Source organism: Narcine bancroftii, chromosome 7, assembly GCF_036971445.1.
Source record: "Narcine bancroftii isolate sNarBan1 chromosome 7, sNarBan1.hap1, whole genome shotgun sequence".
Classification (NCBI taxonomy): domain Eukaryota; kingdom Metazoa; phylum Chordata; class Chondrichthyes; order Torpediniformes; family Narcinidae; genus Narcine; species Narcine bancroftii.
The window spans coordinates 214,066,893-214,085,560 of NC_091475.1; the positions used below are offsets into that span (position 1 = coordinate 214,066,893).

Consider the following 18,668-nt stretch of genomic DNA (forward strand, 5'->3'; position numbering starts at 1 on the left):
CTCCAACATTAAAATGGGCACAATTTAAACCCACAGTCCTTCTCCGCTCCCTGTCCCAAACGTTCTCTCATCACCCTCGGTCCTGACTTCTAACCTCTCCCCTGCCTGGAGAAGATCCCCTCCCCCCGCCGCCAGTCTGGTACAGCCCCACCCGTGAGACCCAAGGCAGCCTGCTGGAAATCGCCTTCCCCAGACTGTTCTCCCTGAACCGAGTCCACATTTCTCCGCCAGCTCCTTTGGCGCAATTCTGTTCGCAAGTAGAGTCTCCCCGGCTGGCTCGGCCACAGTGGGCAAGGGGTCGGCCGTGAACGTTGCCGGAGCGCGGGGTCGCCAGGACCATCAACTGCGTCTCACTGCCGAGCGGTGTTTTATTATCTAAACTGCAGGGAGTTTCTGGACCCTGATTTCCAGCCTGCGACGTGGTGGCGGCTCAGCAGCGGAGTCCGGTCGGTCTGTCCTCGGCCTCCGAGTCGGACGAGGAGGGCATCATCTGCTTCAGCACATTGCAGGGGCTCTCGGGGTCTGGACACATCGCTGCCCAGCGCTGCTCCCACTCACAGCGGCAGCTGTCAGGCATCGCGTCCGCCCCTACCCCACGGGGCGGGGTGGCCGGGGACACCCCTACCCCACGGGGCGGGGTGGCCGGGGACACCCCTACCCCACGGGATTGTGTGGCCGCTGTTACCCCTACCCCACGGGGCGGTGTTAGATCAGTCACCCCTACCCCACGGGGCGGTGTGGCCGGGGACACCCCTACCCCACGGGGCGGTGTGGCCGGGGACACCTCTACCCCACGGGATTGTGTGGCCGCTGTTACCCCTACCCCACGGGGCGGTGTTAGATCAGTCACCCATACCCCACGGGACGTTGTGGCCGGGGACACCCCTACCCCACGGGGCGGTGTGGCCGGGGACACCCCTACCCCACGGGGCGGGGTGGCCGGGGACACCTCTACCCCACGGGATTGTGTGGCCGCTGTTACCCCTACCCCACGGGGCGGTGTTAGATCAGTCACCCCTACCCCACGGGACGTTGTGGCCGGGGACACCCCTACCCCACGGGGCGGTGTGGCCGGGGACACCCCTACCCCACGGGGCGGGGTGGCCGGGGACACCCCTACCCCACGGGACGTTGTGGCCGGGGACACCCCTACCCCACGGGGCGGTGTGGCCGGGGACACCTCTACCCCACGGGATTGTGTGGCCGCTGTTACCCCACGGGGCGGTGTTAGATCAGTCACCCCTACCCCACGGGGCGGTGTGGCCGGGGACACCCCTACCCCACGGGGCGGTGTGGCCGGGGACACCTCTACCCCACGGGACTGTGTGGCCGCTGTTACCCCTACCCCACGGGGCGGTGTTAGATCGGACATCCCACGGGACGTTGTGGCCGGTGTCACCCCTACCCCACGGGGCGGGGTGGCCGGGGAAACCCCTACCCCACGGGGCGGGGTGGCCGGGGACACCCCTACCCCACGGGGCGGGGTGGCCGGGGACACCTCTACCCCACGGGATTGTGTGGCCGCTGTTACCCCACGGGGCGGTGTTAGATCAGTCACCCCTACCCCACGGGGCGGTGTGGCCGGGGACACCCCTACCCCACGGGGCGGTGTGGCCGGGGACACCTCTACCCCACGGGACGTTGTGGCCGGTGTCACCCCTACCCCACGGGGCGGTGTGGCCGGGGACACCCCTACCCCACGGGGCGGTGTGGCCGGGGACACCTCTACCCCACGGGACTGTGTGGCCGCTGTTACCCCACGGGGCGGTGTTAGATCAGTCACCCCTACCCCACGGGGCGGTGTGGCCGGGGACACCTCTACCCCACGGGACGTTGTGGCCGGTGTCACCCCTACCCCACGGGGCTGGGCGGTCTGGGCGCACCCGCACCATGGGCAGATCCCGGGGCCCGGCAGGGTACGGCCTGGGGTGGTTCTGAGCGACCAGGGAGAGGGGCAGAGGGCGAGAGGCGGCAGCTCCAGAACGCGGCCCCTCCGCGCCGTGGCACTGGGCGGCAGGACAGGCGAGAGAGGGCCCGAGTCCGGCCACCCAGCCAGCAGCCCTCGCCGGGGGATAGCGGGCCGCCGGGGAAGCTGCGGCCGGCCGTTCTCCAACTGCGACGAGCCGCTGGTTGGAGACGGCCGTGGGAAGGGCCGCTTCCTCGCCGGGAGGACGCGACTCGGCCCGCGCTGGGCTGGGTGGGGGCGGCAGGACGGCCGGGAAACGGCGGCCGGAGAGGTGGCGACAGGAGGCATCAGCACGGCCCCCACCAGGCTGATCAGGGCGCAGATGGCTGGGAGAAGGGCCGAGGCATCGACGTGGGGCAGCGGCGGCCGCTCGGCCGTCGGGGAGCTGCGGGAACCGCTGCTGGAGCTGCGGGAACCGCTGCTGGAGCTGCGGGAACCGCTGCTGGAGCTGCGGGAACCGCTGCTGGAGCTGGCGCCCCGGGGATGTTCGCCAGCCGGCCCGGGCCGCCGCCGCAGGACCGCGGATTGAGCAGGGGGCTGTGGTGGAGGGAAGGAGCCCGAGATGGACTGCGCCGAGCTGGAGCCTTTGCCGGGGAAGGGCGGCGGGAGCGCGTTCCCCGCGGGCGAGTGCGGGGACAGAGCGCCTTCCGAAGCCGCAGGTGGCTGAGATGCCACCACGACCTCCCGCGCCGCCATTGGACGTGGGGTCGAGGTTTCCGCCGGGTTCGGCGAAGCAGAAGCGGCCGAGGACCTGGTCCCGGAGTCGGTGTCGGGGCTCCGGCCGGAGGACGTGTGGGTTGATGTCCGCGAGAAGAGGCTCCTGGTTCTGAGCGGCAGTGGCGACGACAGCGAGATCCAGGCGGCCGGTGGCCGCGGCGGGGACGAGCCGGCTTCGCTGCCATTCACACAGCCCTGGTCCTCTCGGCTCCGGGCCGTGGCGGGATCGGCCCCATCGGACAGGCAGCATTCTGTGGGGCAGAAAGGAAAGGCGGCAGTTTGTAGGGGACAGGGGAAGGCTGGACGGACACACACGGGGGGCCCAGCCGCTCCGTCTCGGAGCTGAACCTTGCCCTTCATGGCACCGCACTCGGCCCCTCTCGTTCCGCCTGACCTTTCCATAGAACATTCCGGCACGGTTCAGGCCCTTCGGCCCACCCGTGTTTTGCCGACCCGTGTACACCTACTCTCCAACCATCTCACACCTTTCCCCACTTCACACCCATATCCCTCGGTTTTTCCTTCATCTGTGATCCTATCGGACAATCTTCCAACTGTCCCTGTCGTTCCAAGCGCCCACGACTGCAATTGTCGGGAAATTTAACATAATGACTACCCGTGTGGTCGTTCACACTGGACCCTGAGTGGAACAGTCCCGGTGGGTGACCAGCGACGAATTTTTCCAGTACAATTTACACTGCAGGCTTCCTCCAACAAGTTGTATCAGGATCAATCACGGGGCAGGAATTGCCTCTTGTAGGACGTCCTCTGGACCCGCCCTGGGAAACAGGCGCTGGCCATGTCTCTCAGAATCTTGTGGACCTCTATCAAGTCTCCTCTCATCCTTCTACGCTCCAAAGAGAAAAGTCCCAGCTCTGCTAACCCGGCCTCATCAGACTCAATTCCCAATCCAGACAACATCCTGATAAATCTCCTCCGGTCCTTCTGTAAAGGTTCAAACCTTGTGCTTTTGATTCTTAGTTGATTTTGTGCCTGTCTCTTTTGTGCCTGCTTTTTCTCCAAGATGTGAAGGAAACGTGAGCATGAAAAGTTTTCTATCTCTAAGTTTTTGAATTTGTATATATTTTTGTATCTTTATACAGTCTTCTTTCTTTGGCTTGGCTTCGCGGACGAAGATTTATGGAGGGGGTAAAAAGTCCACGTCAGCTGCAGGCTCGTTTGTGGCTGACAAGTCCGATGCGGGACAGGCAGACACGATTGCAGCGGTTGCAAGGGAAAATTGGTTGGTTGGGGTTGAGTGTTGGGTTTTTCCTCCTTTGTCTTTTGTCAGTGAGGTGGGCTCTGCGGTCTTCTTCAAAGGAGGTTGCTGCCCGCCAAACTGTGAGGCACCAAGATGCACGGTTTGAGGCGTTATCAGCCCACTGGCGGTGGTCAATGTGACAGGCACCAAGAGATTTCTTTAGGCAGTCCTTGTACCTTTTCTTTGGTGCACCTCTGTCACGGTGGCCAGTGGAGAGCTCACCATATAACACGATCTTGGGAAGGCGATGGTCCTCCATTCTGGAGACGTGACCCACCCAGCGCAGCTGGATCTTCAGCAGCGTGGACTCGATGCTGTCGACCTCTGCCATCTCGAGTACTTCGACGTTAGGGGTGTAAGCGCTCCAATGGATGTTGAGGATGGAGCGGAGACAACGCTGGTGGAAGCGTTCTAGGAGCCGTAGGTGGTGCCGGTAGAGGACCCATGATTCGGAGCCGAACAGGAGTGTGGGTATGACAACGGCTCTGTATACGCTTATCTTTGTGAGGTTTTTCAGTTGGTTGTTTTTCCAGACTCTTTTGTGTAGTCTTCCAAAGGCGCTATTTGCCTTGGCGAGTCTGTTGTCTATCTCATTGTCGATCCTTGCATCTGATGAAATGGTGCAACCGAGATAGGTAAACTGGTTGACCGTTTTGAGTTTTGTGTGCCCGATGGAGATGTGGGAGGGCTGGTAGTCATGGTGGGGAGCTGGCTGATGGAGGACCTCAGTTTTCTTCAGGCTGACTTCCAGGCCAAACATTTTGGCAGTTTCCGCAAAGCAGGACGTCAAGCGCTGAAGATCTGGCTCTGAATGGGCAACTAAAGCGGCATCATCTGCAAAGAGTAGTTCACGGACAAGTTTCTCTTGTGTCTTGGTGTGAGCTTGCAGGCGCCTCAGATTGAAGAGACTGCCATCCGTGCGGTACCGGATGTAAACAGCGTCTTCATTGTTGGGGTCTTTCATGGCTTGGTTCAGCATCATGCTGAAGAAGATTGAAAAGAGGGTTGGTGCGAGAACACAGCCTTGCTTCATGCCATTGTTAATGGAGAAGGGTTCAGAGAGTAAAAGCTTTCTTATTCACCGTTATGAAAGTCTTGTTGCGAAGTTATCAAAATGTTTATCCATTCTATCAACCAATTAAAACTACACAAAGTACAGCCACAGAGTTGGATTGATTGATTGGATTCGAGACCGAAATTTGGGATATGAGAGTTCACGCTTTGGAAGATGGTACTTTGAAATTAGGATGTATTAGAGTAAGGCAAGTGTCATCTATATTGTTACAGGTGTCGAGCGGGCACACAGCAGGGTATGGCAAACCACCACCATCAGTTCACAGACTTAACTGACACATCGCTGGCGAGCAGCGCTGCGAGCCAAAGTACAGCGAGTGGATCAGATGAAGCACCTGCCTAAAGGCACAGCCGCTAATGGCTCATCGTTTTAACCTGCTGGTCCAAGCTGTTCAATCATTAACAGGCAGGGAATAAAAGGTCTGTATGTCTGCAATAAACCAGTCTTGAGTTGACCACCTTTGTGTGTGTGCCTTTATTTAGTACCATCTACTGTATTGGTGACCCCAAAATGAAGATTCAGCAAATTTGAATCCTTATGGGAAAGGAGGAAAGTTCAACAGCAGTAACAACTGCCGCCACCGTGACGTTAATGCAATTGGACTTCATTTGCCTCCTTTCTGGACACATCAGCCTTAAATTTGGTTTCGTCAAGCTGAAAGAGTTTAATCTTCGGGGTATAACGGCGGAAGACACAAAATTTTGGCATGTCGTGAGTACATTGGATGCGGCCACTGCATCGCGAGTAAACGAATTTATTGCTCATCCTCCGGCAGAAGACCAGTACACCAGATTCCGCCAGTTTATTCTTGATACATTGGAACTTACTAGGCATGAGTGTGGCATGTGTCTTTTGAACATGGAAGGCCTAGATGACAAGAATCCATCAGACCTGATGAATGAGATGCTGGTCATTCCCATTGTCTGCTTTTCAAAACCTTATTTCTGTCAAAACGTCCTGCTCACGTTGCCATACCCATTGATAACATGGATTTCCGCCATCCCCATGACGTGGCTCGAGAGGCTGACAGGCTCTATCGTACTCGTACACAAGAGTCTGCCCGAATACATCCAGTTTTTGCTACTGAAGCATCTCCCGCATCCTACCAGCCTCCTGTATCTGCAGTCCAATCCAAGAGGAACATGCTGATGTACATTGAGAGTGGGTGTTTTTACCATCGCTGCTGGGGAAAAAATGCCCATAAGTGTGTCCAGCCATGTACCTACTACAAAAAGAAGTCGGAAAATGAGAGCCGGCTGCCAGTAGTGGCCTCGGCAGCTGGCGTACATATTTGGGTAAGCACAAATTCCTTGTAGACACAGGTGCTGAACTTAGTTTGCTCCCACTGACCTATTTTGAAAGGATGCATAAAAAATACCACTTGACCCCGTGAGTAGCAAATGGAACTGCCATTCCAAGTTTCGGCACTAAACACGTCACAATCGGAAAAGGTGGAACCATGTTCCATTGTCCTCACTTCTGTTGCTCAACCCATTTAGGGTGCAGTTTTTTTTTACATTCCCGTGACTTATTAGTAGACGCAAAATGCCAAAAATTAGTTCACGCCACCACCTTTCAGACATATCCACTGGCGTGCATCAAGGGGAGAGTTTCAAAGCTTGGAGTACATACGTTACACAAGGACACATATACTGCCCTACTCAACGAATTTCCCCATATTCTCACCCCTAACTTCAATGCCTCAACAACAGCCCATGGTGTGTCTCATTACATAGACACATCAGGCCCACTGGTCCATGCCAGGACTTGTCATCTGGCACCTGATAAATTGCAGCAGGCAAAGGCAGAATTTAAAGCAATCGAAGAATTGAGTATCATTCGATGCCTAAACAGCCCTTGGGCCTCACCTTTGCATACGGTACCCAAGAAGACAGGCGGATGGAGACCCTGCGGTGACTACCGTCGACTTAATGATGTCTCTACACCTGACAGATACCCAATTCCACACATACAGGATTTCACCGCCCATCTACATCATTGCCGCAATTTTCAAAGATTGATTTGGTTAAGGGATATCATCAGATACCGATTCATGAAAATTATATTCCCAAGACAGCAATTATTACACCGTTTGGTCTTTTTGAATTCCTCAAAATGTCATTTGGCTTAAAGAATACCGTGCAAACTTTTCAGCGGCTTATGGATGCTGTAGGCAGAGATTTAGACTTTGCATATATTTACTTGGACGACATCCTTGTAGCAAGTCAAAATGAGCAAGATCACCGTGTAGTGCGCGTTGAAAGAACCAAAGACTTGTTGATCCAAACCAAGGCTTTTATTAACTAAAAGACTGGAGCATATCACAAGTAGGTCGACCAGTCCAGAATGACCTGGTCTGGCTAGGAGCAATCCTTTAAGACCTGCCAGTAGGTGTGTCTACGCTCTCAGCCACTCACAGTCATCCTCCACTACCCTCTGTACATATGTACAAATATACATTGGTGATAGAATCTGGACTATCAAACACCGCCTGCATTTGTGCCACCTTTTCCAATGACTCCAAGACTTTGGTCTGACAATTAACCTTGACAAGTGTCAATTTGGCAAGTCAACCATAGAATTCTTAGGGCATAAAATTACATCAGAACGCATATCTCCATTATCAGGCAAGGTAAATGACAACCATACATTCTCCAGACCTGTCATCATCAAAGGGGTACAGGAGTTTTTGGGAATGATAACTTTTTATCACAGATTTATTCCCGGGATTGCTGACATCCTGCAACCCGTTTGACATCATCTCTGCTCTAAACAAAAACATTATTTGGACTGCAGAGGCAGAGGGCACATTTATGTCCGCCAAAGAGGCAATAGTCAAAGCAGCAATGCTTGCGCATCCAAATCCTGAAGCGGCTTTGACGCTTAGCACAGATGCCTCAAGAACAGCTGTGGGTGCAGTTTTGGAACAGTACGTCAATGGCCTTGCCTTCTTTAGTCGTCATCTAAGATCAGTGGAAATGAAGTACAGCGCCTTTGATCGAGAACTATGAGCACTTTATCTGGCTGTAAAGCACTTTCGTTATATCTTGGAAGGTTGACATTTCACCATATTCACAGACCATAAACCACTAATTTTTGCCTTTAGCAAAGTCACAGATCCTTGGTCGGCAAGAAATCAATGACATTTGTCCTACATTTTGGAGTTTACTACGGACATGGCATCATATTTTGGGAAAGGACAATCTTGTTGCAGATGTGCTCTCTAAATCAAGTTTGTGCCATATTCAGGGTGGAGTCAACATTGCTGAACTGGCTGCGGCACAATCCGCGGATCCGGATATATAGGCATACAGTACAGCTATTACTGAACTCGACATTCAACAGATGGCACCACAACAAGGTAGTCCAGAACTCCTTTGTGATGTATTGTTGGGCTATCCTCGACCATTGGTCCCATCATCTTGGAGACGCCGTCTTTTTGATGACATTCACAATCTATCACACCCATCCATCAGGACTTCAGTCAAAATAATGTCAAACAAGTACATGTGGCATGGGCTTAAAAAAGATGTCGCGCAATGGGCACGAACATGTATATCCTGCCAATCTGCGAAAATTCAACACCGCACCAAGGCACCCCGCAGCCTTTCCAGACACTACGCAGAAGATTTGAGTATGTGCACATGGATCTGGTTGGACCATTACCAGTATCACAGGACATGAGGTATATTCTCACAGTAGAAGACCGCTTCACATTCTGGCCAGAGCCATTCCATTACCAGTCAGTGATACTGAGGCATGTGCTAGAGCGTTCATCTTAAATTGGATTGCGAGATTTGGAGTGCCTACACACATAACTTCGGACCGTGGACCACAGTTCACTTTGGTGTTATGGGCCACCTTGGCTCATTTGTGTGGTACACCATTGCACCACAGTCCAATGGCCTGGTGGAACGTTTCCATCAACAACTTAAATCTTCACTGAAGGCCCGACTCACCAGACCCAACTGGGTCAATGAAGTACGATGAGTATGAACAGCTCCAAAAGAAAATCTGTCTGCATCGTCTGCAGAATTTATGCATGGTACGGCCTTTATGGTTCCAGGAGATATTCACTTCACAAGCAATTAAGACATGGATGTCCTGCAACAACTCCGCAAGGGTATTGCTAACAGCAAACCATCTTCTACCAACTGGTATGGCAAACCCAGGCAACAAGTGCCCCAATCACTATTAAACACTGAATTTGTATTCGTACGAAGACATGTTCCAGGGGCACCATTACTAAAACCACACGAAGGACCATTTCGTGTGATCAAGAGAGATGGAATGGTATATGCATTAGACATCAGAGGGCATCTGCAGCTATTCAGCGTGGACAGACTTAAACCCGCCCATACAGACCCTACTTCACCAGTTCAGTTCCCTCAACCCAGGTGACGTGAACGTCCACCTAAGTCAAGTGTATCTGACATCTTAAGTTATGGTGTCGATTCTAGGGGGATGATGTAGCGGGCACACAGCGCGGTATTGCAAACTGTCACCGTCAGTTCACAGACTTACCAGACACAACGCGGGCTAGCAGTGCTGGGCGCCAAAGTACAGCAAGTGGATCAGATGAAGACCCTGCCTAAAGGCATGGCCACTAATGGCTCATAGCTTTAACCAACTGTTCACTAACGAGCTCATTAACAGGTAGGGAATAAAAGGTCTGTGAATGTCTGCAATAAACCAGTCTTGAGTTGACTACCTTTGTGTGTGTTTGCCTTTATTTAGTAGGATCTACCATAGTAGCCGCTACACAGGGTATATTATATTTTACATTATATATTAATATGTCTTTAAATGAGATAGATTGTGGGGGGGGGGGTTAGTATAGGTCACTTCACAAACAAACATTAACATTTCACAAAAGACACATCATTTGAAATGGAAGAGCTGTGCATAAGCAGAGATTTCATGTCCACAGTGACTTTACAGAAACTTTGAACAATACCTGCGGAAACTTCACAAGTAGGTGTTAATTGGACTGACATCTTTAAAGTATGACAGAATATGTTGTGCTTTATATTGTAAATAGACATGATTTTGGAAGATAAAGTGTGGCAACTTTTTTAATGTAGGTCACATACAAACATTTCAAAACAGATCGCATTTAAAATACTAGAGTTCTGCTCAAGCCAGACAGGACGGCTTCTGGGGGCCTTTTCAAAAACTTTGGAGAGTGACCAAGTGACTTCACTAATGGATTGTTGTTTGGAAAAACAACAGATGAAAGAACTCAGAGGATTAAGTTCGGAGCTGCAGGCTGTATTGGAGAGCTGTTTGCTGCTCTAAGAGGGTCATGTAGTTTTTTTGTAGGGGGTTAAATAGGCTTTTCTCTGTGAGAGAGATCAATTCTGCAGTTTTACAAGCAGCAGCTGGGACTGGAACAGGACAATCTGGCAAGACTATGGAAACCCCCATTTGAAAGATGGGTTTTGAGTGCTTAGTTCAGCCGAGTTAAAGCCCTTGTGGTTCAGACAAGAGGAGAGGACTGGTGCCTAATGTTTCACTTGAAATCAAGGAAACAAAATGGAACTCTGTGGTGACCTGAATAAAAGAGGTTATCATCTGGAAAACCCTGATGGGGCAAATTTCTTTGTCAAGACACTGATTAAAAGGGAACAACAAATCTCTCTCTGCAAACCCTACAAAAACCTTCTTGAGTTGTAGCCATTTACCTTTCAAGCACCAAAGCCTGGTGAACTTTATAAATGTTAAATTCTGTGCACAATACAAGAATTGCCTGCAACCAGTGAACTTGGAGAAGTGAGAAATGAGATTGAACTGTGAATTAAAGAACTTTTCTAAATTTACATACACATGCAGGTTAAGTTAGGTTAGTTAAGTTAATAGTAATAAGTTAAAATTTGATCCTGTTTTCATGTTTAAAGATCATTAAAAGCTGGGTTTTGGGGTCCTCTGGGCTCATAACAAAAGCAAAAGATGCCCAGGCTCAGAAACTGATTCCGGTGCCAGCAATCTGTCTGGTTAAGAAATAGGAAACAAAGGGTTGGGGTAAGCGGGTCGTTTTCAGGATGGCAGGATGTGACGAGTGGGGTGCCGCAGGAATCGGTATTGGGTCCTCAGTTGTTTGTAATTTATGTAAATGATTTGGATGAGGGGATTATTAATAATTTGAGCAAATTTGCAGATGACACGAAACTGGGTGGCGGTGTGGGGTGTGAGGAGGATGTCAGGAAAATGCAGAGGGACTTGGACAGGTTGGGGGTGTGGCCTGCTGAATGGAAGATGACGTTCAATGTGAGCAAATGTGAGGTTATCCATTTTGGGGGCAATAATAGGAAAGCTGAGTATTATTTAAATGGAGACAAGCTAGGGAGTGGGGAGGAGCAAATGGATCTGGATGTACTTGTTCACCGGTCACTGAAGGCTAACATGCAGGTTCAGAAAGCTGTGAAGAAGGCTAATGGCATGTTGGCTTTCATAAAGAGGGGATTGGAGTATAGGAACAGAGACGCCCTTCTGCAGTTATACAGGGCCCTGGTGAGACCCCACCTGGAGTATTGCGTCCAGTTCTGCTCTCCAATTTTGAAGAAGGACATACTAGCTATAGAGGATGTGCAGCGCAGATTTACAAGGTTAGTTCCAGGGATGGCGGGGTTGACATATGCTGAAAGGCTAGAAAAACTGGACTTGTATCTGATGGAGTTTAGAAGGATGAGGGGGGACATGAATGAGGTATACAAAATCATCAGGGGGATAGACAGGGTGAAGTCGGATTACTTGTTCCCAATGATGGGGGAGACGAGGACTAGAGGGCATAGTTTAAGAATACAGGGTAGGCCCTTTAGGACGGAGATGAGAAAACATTTTTTTACCCAGAGAAGTGTGAATCTGTGGAATGCTCTGCCACAGAGGGTGGTAGAGGCAGATTCGCTGACTATGTTCAAAAGAGAGTTAGATAAGACTCTAGTGGGCAAAGGAGTTAAGGGTTATGGGGATAAGGCTGGAAAGGGGTACTGATGGTAGTGATCAGCCATGATCTGTAAAATGGCGGTGCTGGCTCGACGGGCCTACTCCAGCTCCTATTGTCTATTGTCATTCCGAAGGCAGCCAGAAGGATTCAGACCAAGCCAGTGGTTCCTCTCTCTGCAGAAACACAAGACAACTTTGAATTTTGTGCTCTCTCTCTCTCCCTCTCTCTTTCCCAAAGATCTTTTGGCTTCAGTTTACCAAACAAACTGAATTTTGTTTATGATCTTTGCTTCATTTGAGATCGAAGTTTTGTGAGCCTTGTATGTTTTGTGTCAAAGTTTTTCTGTGGGCTGGTTGGAAATATAACTTACACTTTAATTCCATATGTTATATTTAGGCTGGGGAATTTATTAGTTTTACATTGTTACAGGAATTTGCATAGTAACCAGTGGGAATTGTTATAAAAGGGGGGATTTTGAATTAAAGTTTGAAGGTGAATTTTTTTGTTAATAAAGAAATTGTTCATCTTTACCCCTGTGTGATCTGCCTTCTTTGTGGTTGCTGGTTTCATCTTGTAAAAATACCAAATATGATTTCTCTTTTAGAGAGAGAGAGAACTAAGTTCTGCAACATGACTAGCTGGCAGGCTTGTTGAAACCCCATTTTGTAGATGGGTTGTGAGTTCTAAGTTTAGCCTATTGAAAAACCTCTTGTACAAGAGGAAATGGCTGGTTACAGCATTTCTCCTGAAATAAAGGAAAGAGGAGGAACTCTGTGGTGACCTGGAACAGGAGGTTATCATTTGGAAAAACCATGATGGGGCAAGTTTCTTTGGCAAGACACTGAAGTGGCTGATCGGAGGAAATCAGTTTGTGTGTGTCCAACAAGCAACAAATTTCTCTGAAATCAAGAATCTTCCTGAGTGGGAGCTTTAAGCACCAGAGCCTGGTGAAAATTCATAAATGTTAAATTCTGTGCAGAGTCTAAGAATTGCCTGAGACCAGTGAACTTGGAGGAGTGAGAAGAGAGATTGGACTGTGAATCAAAGAACTTTCCAGAACATATACATACATATTACATATACTTGAGCTTAAAATTAGAAGGGGGTTAAGGTAAGAGTAATAAGTTAAAGTTTTATCCTGTTTTTAGGTTTAAAGAAAATTAAAAGCGACTTTGTTTAAGTAATTATTTGTCTTCGTGAATTTCTATTGCTGCTGGGTTTTGGGGTCCTCTGGACTCATAACTACATTTTCATTCAAATAAAAACTTAATTGTGAACTTTGTTTGGAAGAAAGGCTTGTAAAATTTATCTAAATGAATTAACAACTAATTTTAAAGCCAAGAGACAACCACACTGTAACAGTAGAATATTCCAGAAGTGTGTAAACATTTCTGTGAATTGCGCAGCTTGAAATTGAGCCAAAAGCCAGCCAGACCGTTGGCGACCTTGATAAAGAAAACCTACAGCTCTCGTAGTAGAATTGTCAGGAAGCCCAGAAATTGTAAACATAAACATTGAGATAAAAAAGTTTGTGTGCAGAACCACAGAGAAAATCCAGCCAGCAGCAAATCTAAAAGGGCCGAATAAGATAAAAAAATTTTTTTTACAGATCCAGCAAGAACCAGGAGAAGCCAGGTTGCAGAGTGAAGAACCAATACCATCACTTACATACCAAGGATCCCCACCAAAGTTGCAGAGATTAAAATGATTCCTTGAAGCTGAGGATGTTATACAATTTTTGGAATGACTTCTGCATGTTTATGCTATACCAGCATTTGGAAATATTAAGGATACTTCAATAATTCCTAAAGATGTAAAGAAGTCTAAATCATTGTCTCAATAGAAATGTTTGTTACTGCTGGGTCAGATACAAGCACAAGAAATAACAAGGAAACAAAGGAGAAGGAAGATCAGACTGTTCAGGAAAGCTGTTTGTATTACAAAGATAAGCACGTTTTAGAAAAATGTTCACAATTGGAGAAAAAGTCGTATGATGAGAAATTAACCTTTTTAAAGAAGAATGGAATATGTTTCGACTGCTTGTATAAATGACACATCAGCAAAACTTGTCATAAACAACTCAGGTGTGATATATGCAGTTTAAAACATCCCAAGTTACTGCTCACTCAACGAAGTTAAGTTAAGGAGGAAGTCAAACAATCTGAATCCAAGACTAAAGACACAGTCAGAGAGGATGATTCAGCTTCAGTTCAGACAAACAGTCTTACTGGGGCCGGCGACAAAGCCCCCTCAATAGTTCCTGTACAGGTTAAAGCTAAAAGAGGAGCTTCATACTGAAGACCTGCACATTTCTTGATCCAGGAAGTACCACCTCATTTTGTACTGTTGAATTAATGAATATACTTAACCTTCATGGTAAAAGGTCACAGATCTTGTTGAAGACAGTGAACGATGAAAGGAACATTGAACCTAATATAGTTTCAGATTTACAGATTGCTGGATTGAATAGCAATGAATTTTGCCATTTTCCAAGTGTATATACTCAGAAGTCTAAGGCTGTGAATAAGGAGAATATTCCCTATCAGGAAGATATCAGCCAGTGGGATCATCTAAAAGATGTTTGTTTACCAAAGGTTGATGTCAAGATTGAGATGTTAATTGGATTAGATGCACCAAAAGCTCTCGAACCTCCAGAAGTAATAAGGAGTCAAAATGACAGACCTTATTCTGTGAGAACGTTGCTCAGATGGACAATCAATGGACCATTAGGAGGAAAAATGGATAATGATCAGGAATCATCGAACATAAATATCAACAGGATTTCAGTTGTGAAACTTAATGAGCTGTGGGAACAACATCTTAAAATTGATTTTCCTGAATGTCTCACAGATATTCAAGAACTTTCAAATGAGAACAAGCAGTTTCTGGATTTAGTTTCAAGTTCTGTTTAACATGTTGATGGTCATCACTGTATATCATTACCTTTGAAAAAAAAGAGAAATTTGTAGGCCAGACAATAAAATAATTGCAGAACAGCATATGCTGAATTTGAAGAGAAAAGTCAAGAGAAATTCTTCCTTTCATTTGGAATATACCCATGTCATGTTGGACATGATAACCAAGGGTTACACAGAAAAGACTCCAGAAGATATTTTGGAACGTAAAGATGGTGGAAAATGGTATTTATCTCATCATGGATTTATACATCCACAAAAGGAGAAACTACACATAGTATTTGATTGTGAAGCATCATTTCAAGGAGTTTCCTTGAATTCTCAACTTCTATAAGGTCCAGACTTAACCAGTAGTTTAACAGGTGTTCTGATAAGATTTTGTAATGATCCCATTGTAATTACTGCAGATATTGAAGCGATGTTTCATCAAGTGAAAGTACCATCAGAAGATCGTGATTTTCTACGATATTATAGTGGCCTAATGGTGATTACAACAGTTATCAACAATATGATTGAACACAGAATGACAGTTCATTTATTTGGAGCCACTTCATCACCGAGTTGTACAAATTTTGCTCTCAGGAAATGTGCTGAAGATAATGAAGAGCAGTTTCGTTCTCAAGCAATTAGTATAATTAGAAATCATTTCAATGTTGATGATTGTCAAACTTCAGTAGTTTCAGAAAAAGAAGCAATAAATCTTTATCAGAGTTAAAGGGGATCTGTAATAAGGGAGATTTCTTCCCTATGAAATGGATGATCCACAGTGGAGATGTGTCGGCTGTTATTCCTGAGGCAGAAAGAGCAAAGGAGGTAAAACATCCTGACTTGGATTGTGACCTTCTACCTGCTGAGAGAATTCTAGAGATGCAATGGTGTGTTCAATCTGATGTTTTCAAATTCAAAATTGTTTTGAAAGAACACCTTTAACAAGAAGAGGTATTTTTATATTATTATAAGCCACACGTGGTCAAGTAAAGGAATTATGTTCTGATAATGGATCTAACTTTACAGGAGCTCAACTAGAGTTATGAAAAGCAATTCAAAATTGAAATCCACATCAAATTCATGATGCCTTACTTCAGAAAGAAATTAGTTGGATATTTAACCCACCCACAGGATCACATCAAGGATGATTCTTCACCAAGAAATTCTTGGTTGGGGGGGAAAATCATGGATATAGCTCCAGACGGGGGGAGTCACGTGATGGAGTAGTGGCCGGACGGTGAACTCCAGCCCTCTCCAGGAAAGTCAGAAAAAACAAAGCAAAACACAAAGGCACAGAAATAAAAATCAAAGTAAAGTGAATATAAAGGTGGAAAGAAGATGGCGACGAAAAAAGAAAAGTCGAAACCAACGGTAAGAAGAGAGGAAGAGAAGACAACAGAAGATGAAGGAAAAGGCCTTACCTGCTCGAAGAGGCCCGCGGTGGAGAGAGAAACCCGCTCCCTCAGGTCGGTAGAAAGTGGACTACAAAAATGGCTCGCTGAGCCGAGTAAAAGTGCGCAACCGCGCATGAAAAAAAACACACCGACGGGAGGGGTGACCAGCTGGGGAGTCGATCTCCACAGCCGGCAACGACAGCTGCAGAACACCTGCAGCAAGAGGAGAACATAGAAGACAACGAAAACAAGAAAGAAGAGAAGAAAAGGGCAACAAAGAAACAACAGATGGCCAACCCAGAGGAAGAAGAGGAAGAGGAAGAGGACAGTGAAATAGAAGAAGAAGGGAAAGGCAAGATAAAGGATTTACTTTCTCTTATTAAAGAATACATGGAGTCATTTAAAGAATGGCAAGCGCAGGAATTTAATGATTTAAGAAGAAGAATAAACAATACAGAAGAGAAAATGAATAAAATAGATATGACCTTAACAGAAATGGGAAAGAGAATGGACAAGATGGAAGAGCGGGAAACAGCAGTAGAAATGGAGGTAGAGGACTTAAAAAAGAAATTAGAGGAATCTAATAAAAAAGTTATAGAGACACAAGAACTGTTAGCTCAGAAAATAGATATAATGGAAAATTATAACAGAAGAAATAACATAAAGATAGTGGGCCTTAAGGAAGATGAAGAAGGCAAGAATATGAGAGAGTTTATAAAAGATTGGATCCCCAGGATCCTAGGATGTCCAGAACTACAGCAAGAAATGGAAATAGAAAGGGCACATAGAGCATTGGCCTTTAAACCACAACCACAACAAAGGCCAAGATCTATTTTAGTAAAATTCCTAAGATATACTACAAGAGAAAAGGTACTGGAGAAGACAATGGAAAAAGTAAGAGAGGGCAACAAGCCACTGGAGTACAAAGGGCAAAAAATCTTCATTTATCCAGATATAAGTTTTGAACTCCTGAAGAAGAGAAAGGAATTCAATACAGCAAAGGCGATTTTATGGAAGAAAGGGTATAAATTTATACTAAAGCATCCAGCGGTATTGAAAATATTTATTCCAGGACAACAAAACAGACTATTCTCGGATCCGGAGGAAGCACGAAAATTTGCAGAACAATTACAAAATAGACTGAGAGATGAAGACGTGTAACGAGAGTACAAAACACTGCAAACTAAAAAGACATAAGTTTTGAGCTCCTGAAGAGGAGGAAAGAGTTCAAAACATCGAAAACGATCTTATGGAAAAAAAAACTATTCTCGGATCCAGAGGAAGCAAGGAAATTTGCAGAACAACTACAAAACAAACAGAGAGATGAAGACATGTAATAAGAGTAAAAATGACCACGATTTATATGTATGTGGGTAAAGGGGTATATGTGTGTATATGTATAATGTGCATACATGAGTGTATCCGTATTTAGAGGAAAATATAGATAGTATGGACAAGAATTAATAAGGGAAGGAAAAGGAATAGAGGGAATAAGGAGGGAATTAAAAGAGTGACCTTTGTCACATATGAAAAGCAAAATCTTTTCTGGGGGGGCTGGGTGGGGGGGTATTACGGTCACTGCAAAATCAGCTGACGCTTGCGAGTGAATTCGCAAATCCAAATGGAGAGGGGAGATGTGGTTGTCCGACAAGGGATAAAGGACAACTCAGGAGGGGAAGGGGGGATTGGGGCTAAATAAGTTTTAAATAGGAGAATAAGGAAAATGTTTGATGTTTTAGGAATGTTGTCTTATAAAGGATTCAAAACAAAAAAACAGAAATGGATAAGAAGGAAAAGTAATGATGGAGAAACAGAAAGGGAAGATAAACAAAGTATAAAATGGCTACGTTGAACTATATGACTTTAAATATTAATGGAATACATAACCAAATTAAAAGGAAGAAACTGCTAAGTTTACTGAAAAAAGAAAAAATTGATACAGCATTTGTGCAAGAAACACATTTAACTGAATTGGAACATAAGAAATTAAAGAGAGATTGGGTAGGACACATAACAGCAGCATCGTATAATTCAAAAGCAAGAGGAGTAGCTATATTAATTAGTAAAAATGTGCCATTTAAAATAGAAGAGGAAATAATAGATCCAGCAGGGAGATATGTAATGATAAAGTGTCAGATATATTCGGAGTTTTGGAATCTACTCAATGTATATTCACCTAACGAAGAAGATCAAAAGTTCATGCAAGATATCTTTTTGAAGATAGCAGATATGCAAGGGAACATATTAATAGGAGGGGATTTAAACCTGAATTTGGATTCAAATATGGACAAAACTGGGAAAAAAATTAACAGAAAGAACAAAGTAACCAAATTTATAATTAAATCGATGGAAGAAATGCAACTTTTGGATATATGGAGGAAACAACACCCAAAGGAAAAGGAATATTCA

General features: G+C 46.4%; 1 protein-coding gene across 3 annotated transcripts in view; it reads right to left on the reverse strand.

Annotated features, from left to right (window-relative positions):
• Window positions 1–354: 354 nt before the first annotated feature.
• The window catches only part of LOC138739701 (uncharacterized), a 45,602-nt gene continuing 27,288 nt past the window's right edge, over window positions 355–18,668 (reverse strand). Inside the window, exons 3-4 of one of the 3 annotated variants that reach the window (XM_069892283.1) lie at window positions 1,850–2,934; window positions 355–1,816 (exon numbers count right to left, since the gene is read on the reverse strand). In XM_069892283.1, the coding sequence (XP_069748384.1) occupies window positions 431–1,816; window positions 1,850–2,934 (2,471 nt within the window). In that variant the 3' untranslated portion in view covers window positions 355–430. Of the gene's footprint in view, window positions 2,935–18,668 lie in introns of all 3 variants that reach the window. The other 2 variants (XM_069892284.1, XM_069892282.1) reach the window with 2 other exon arrangements.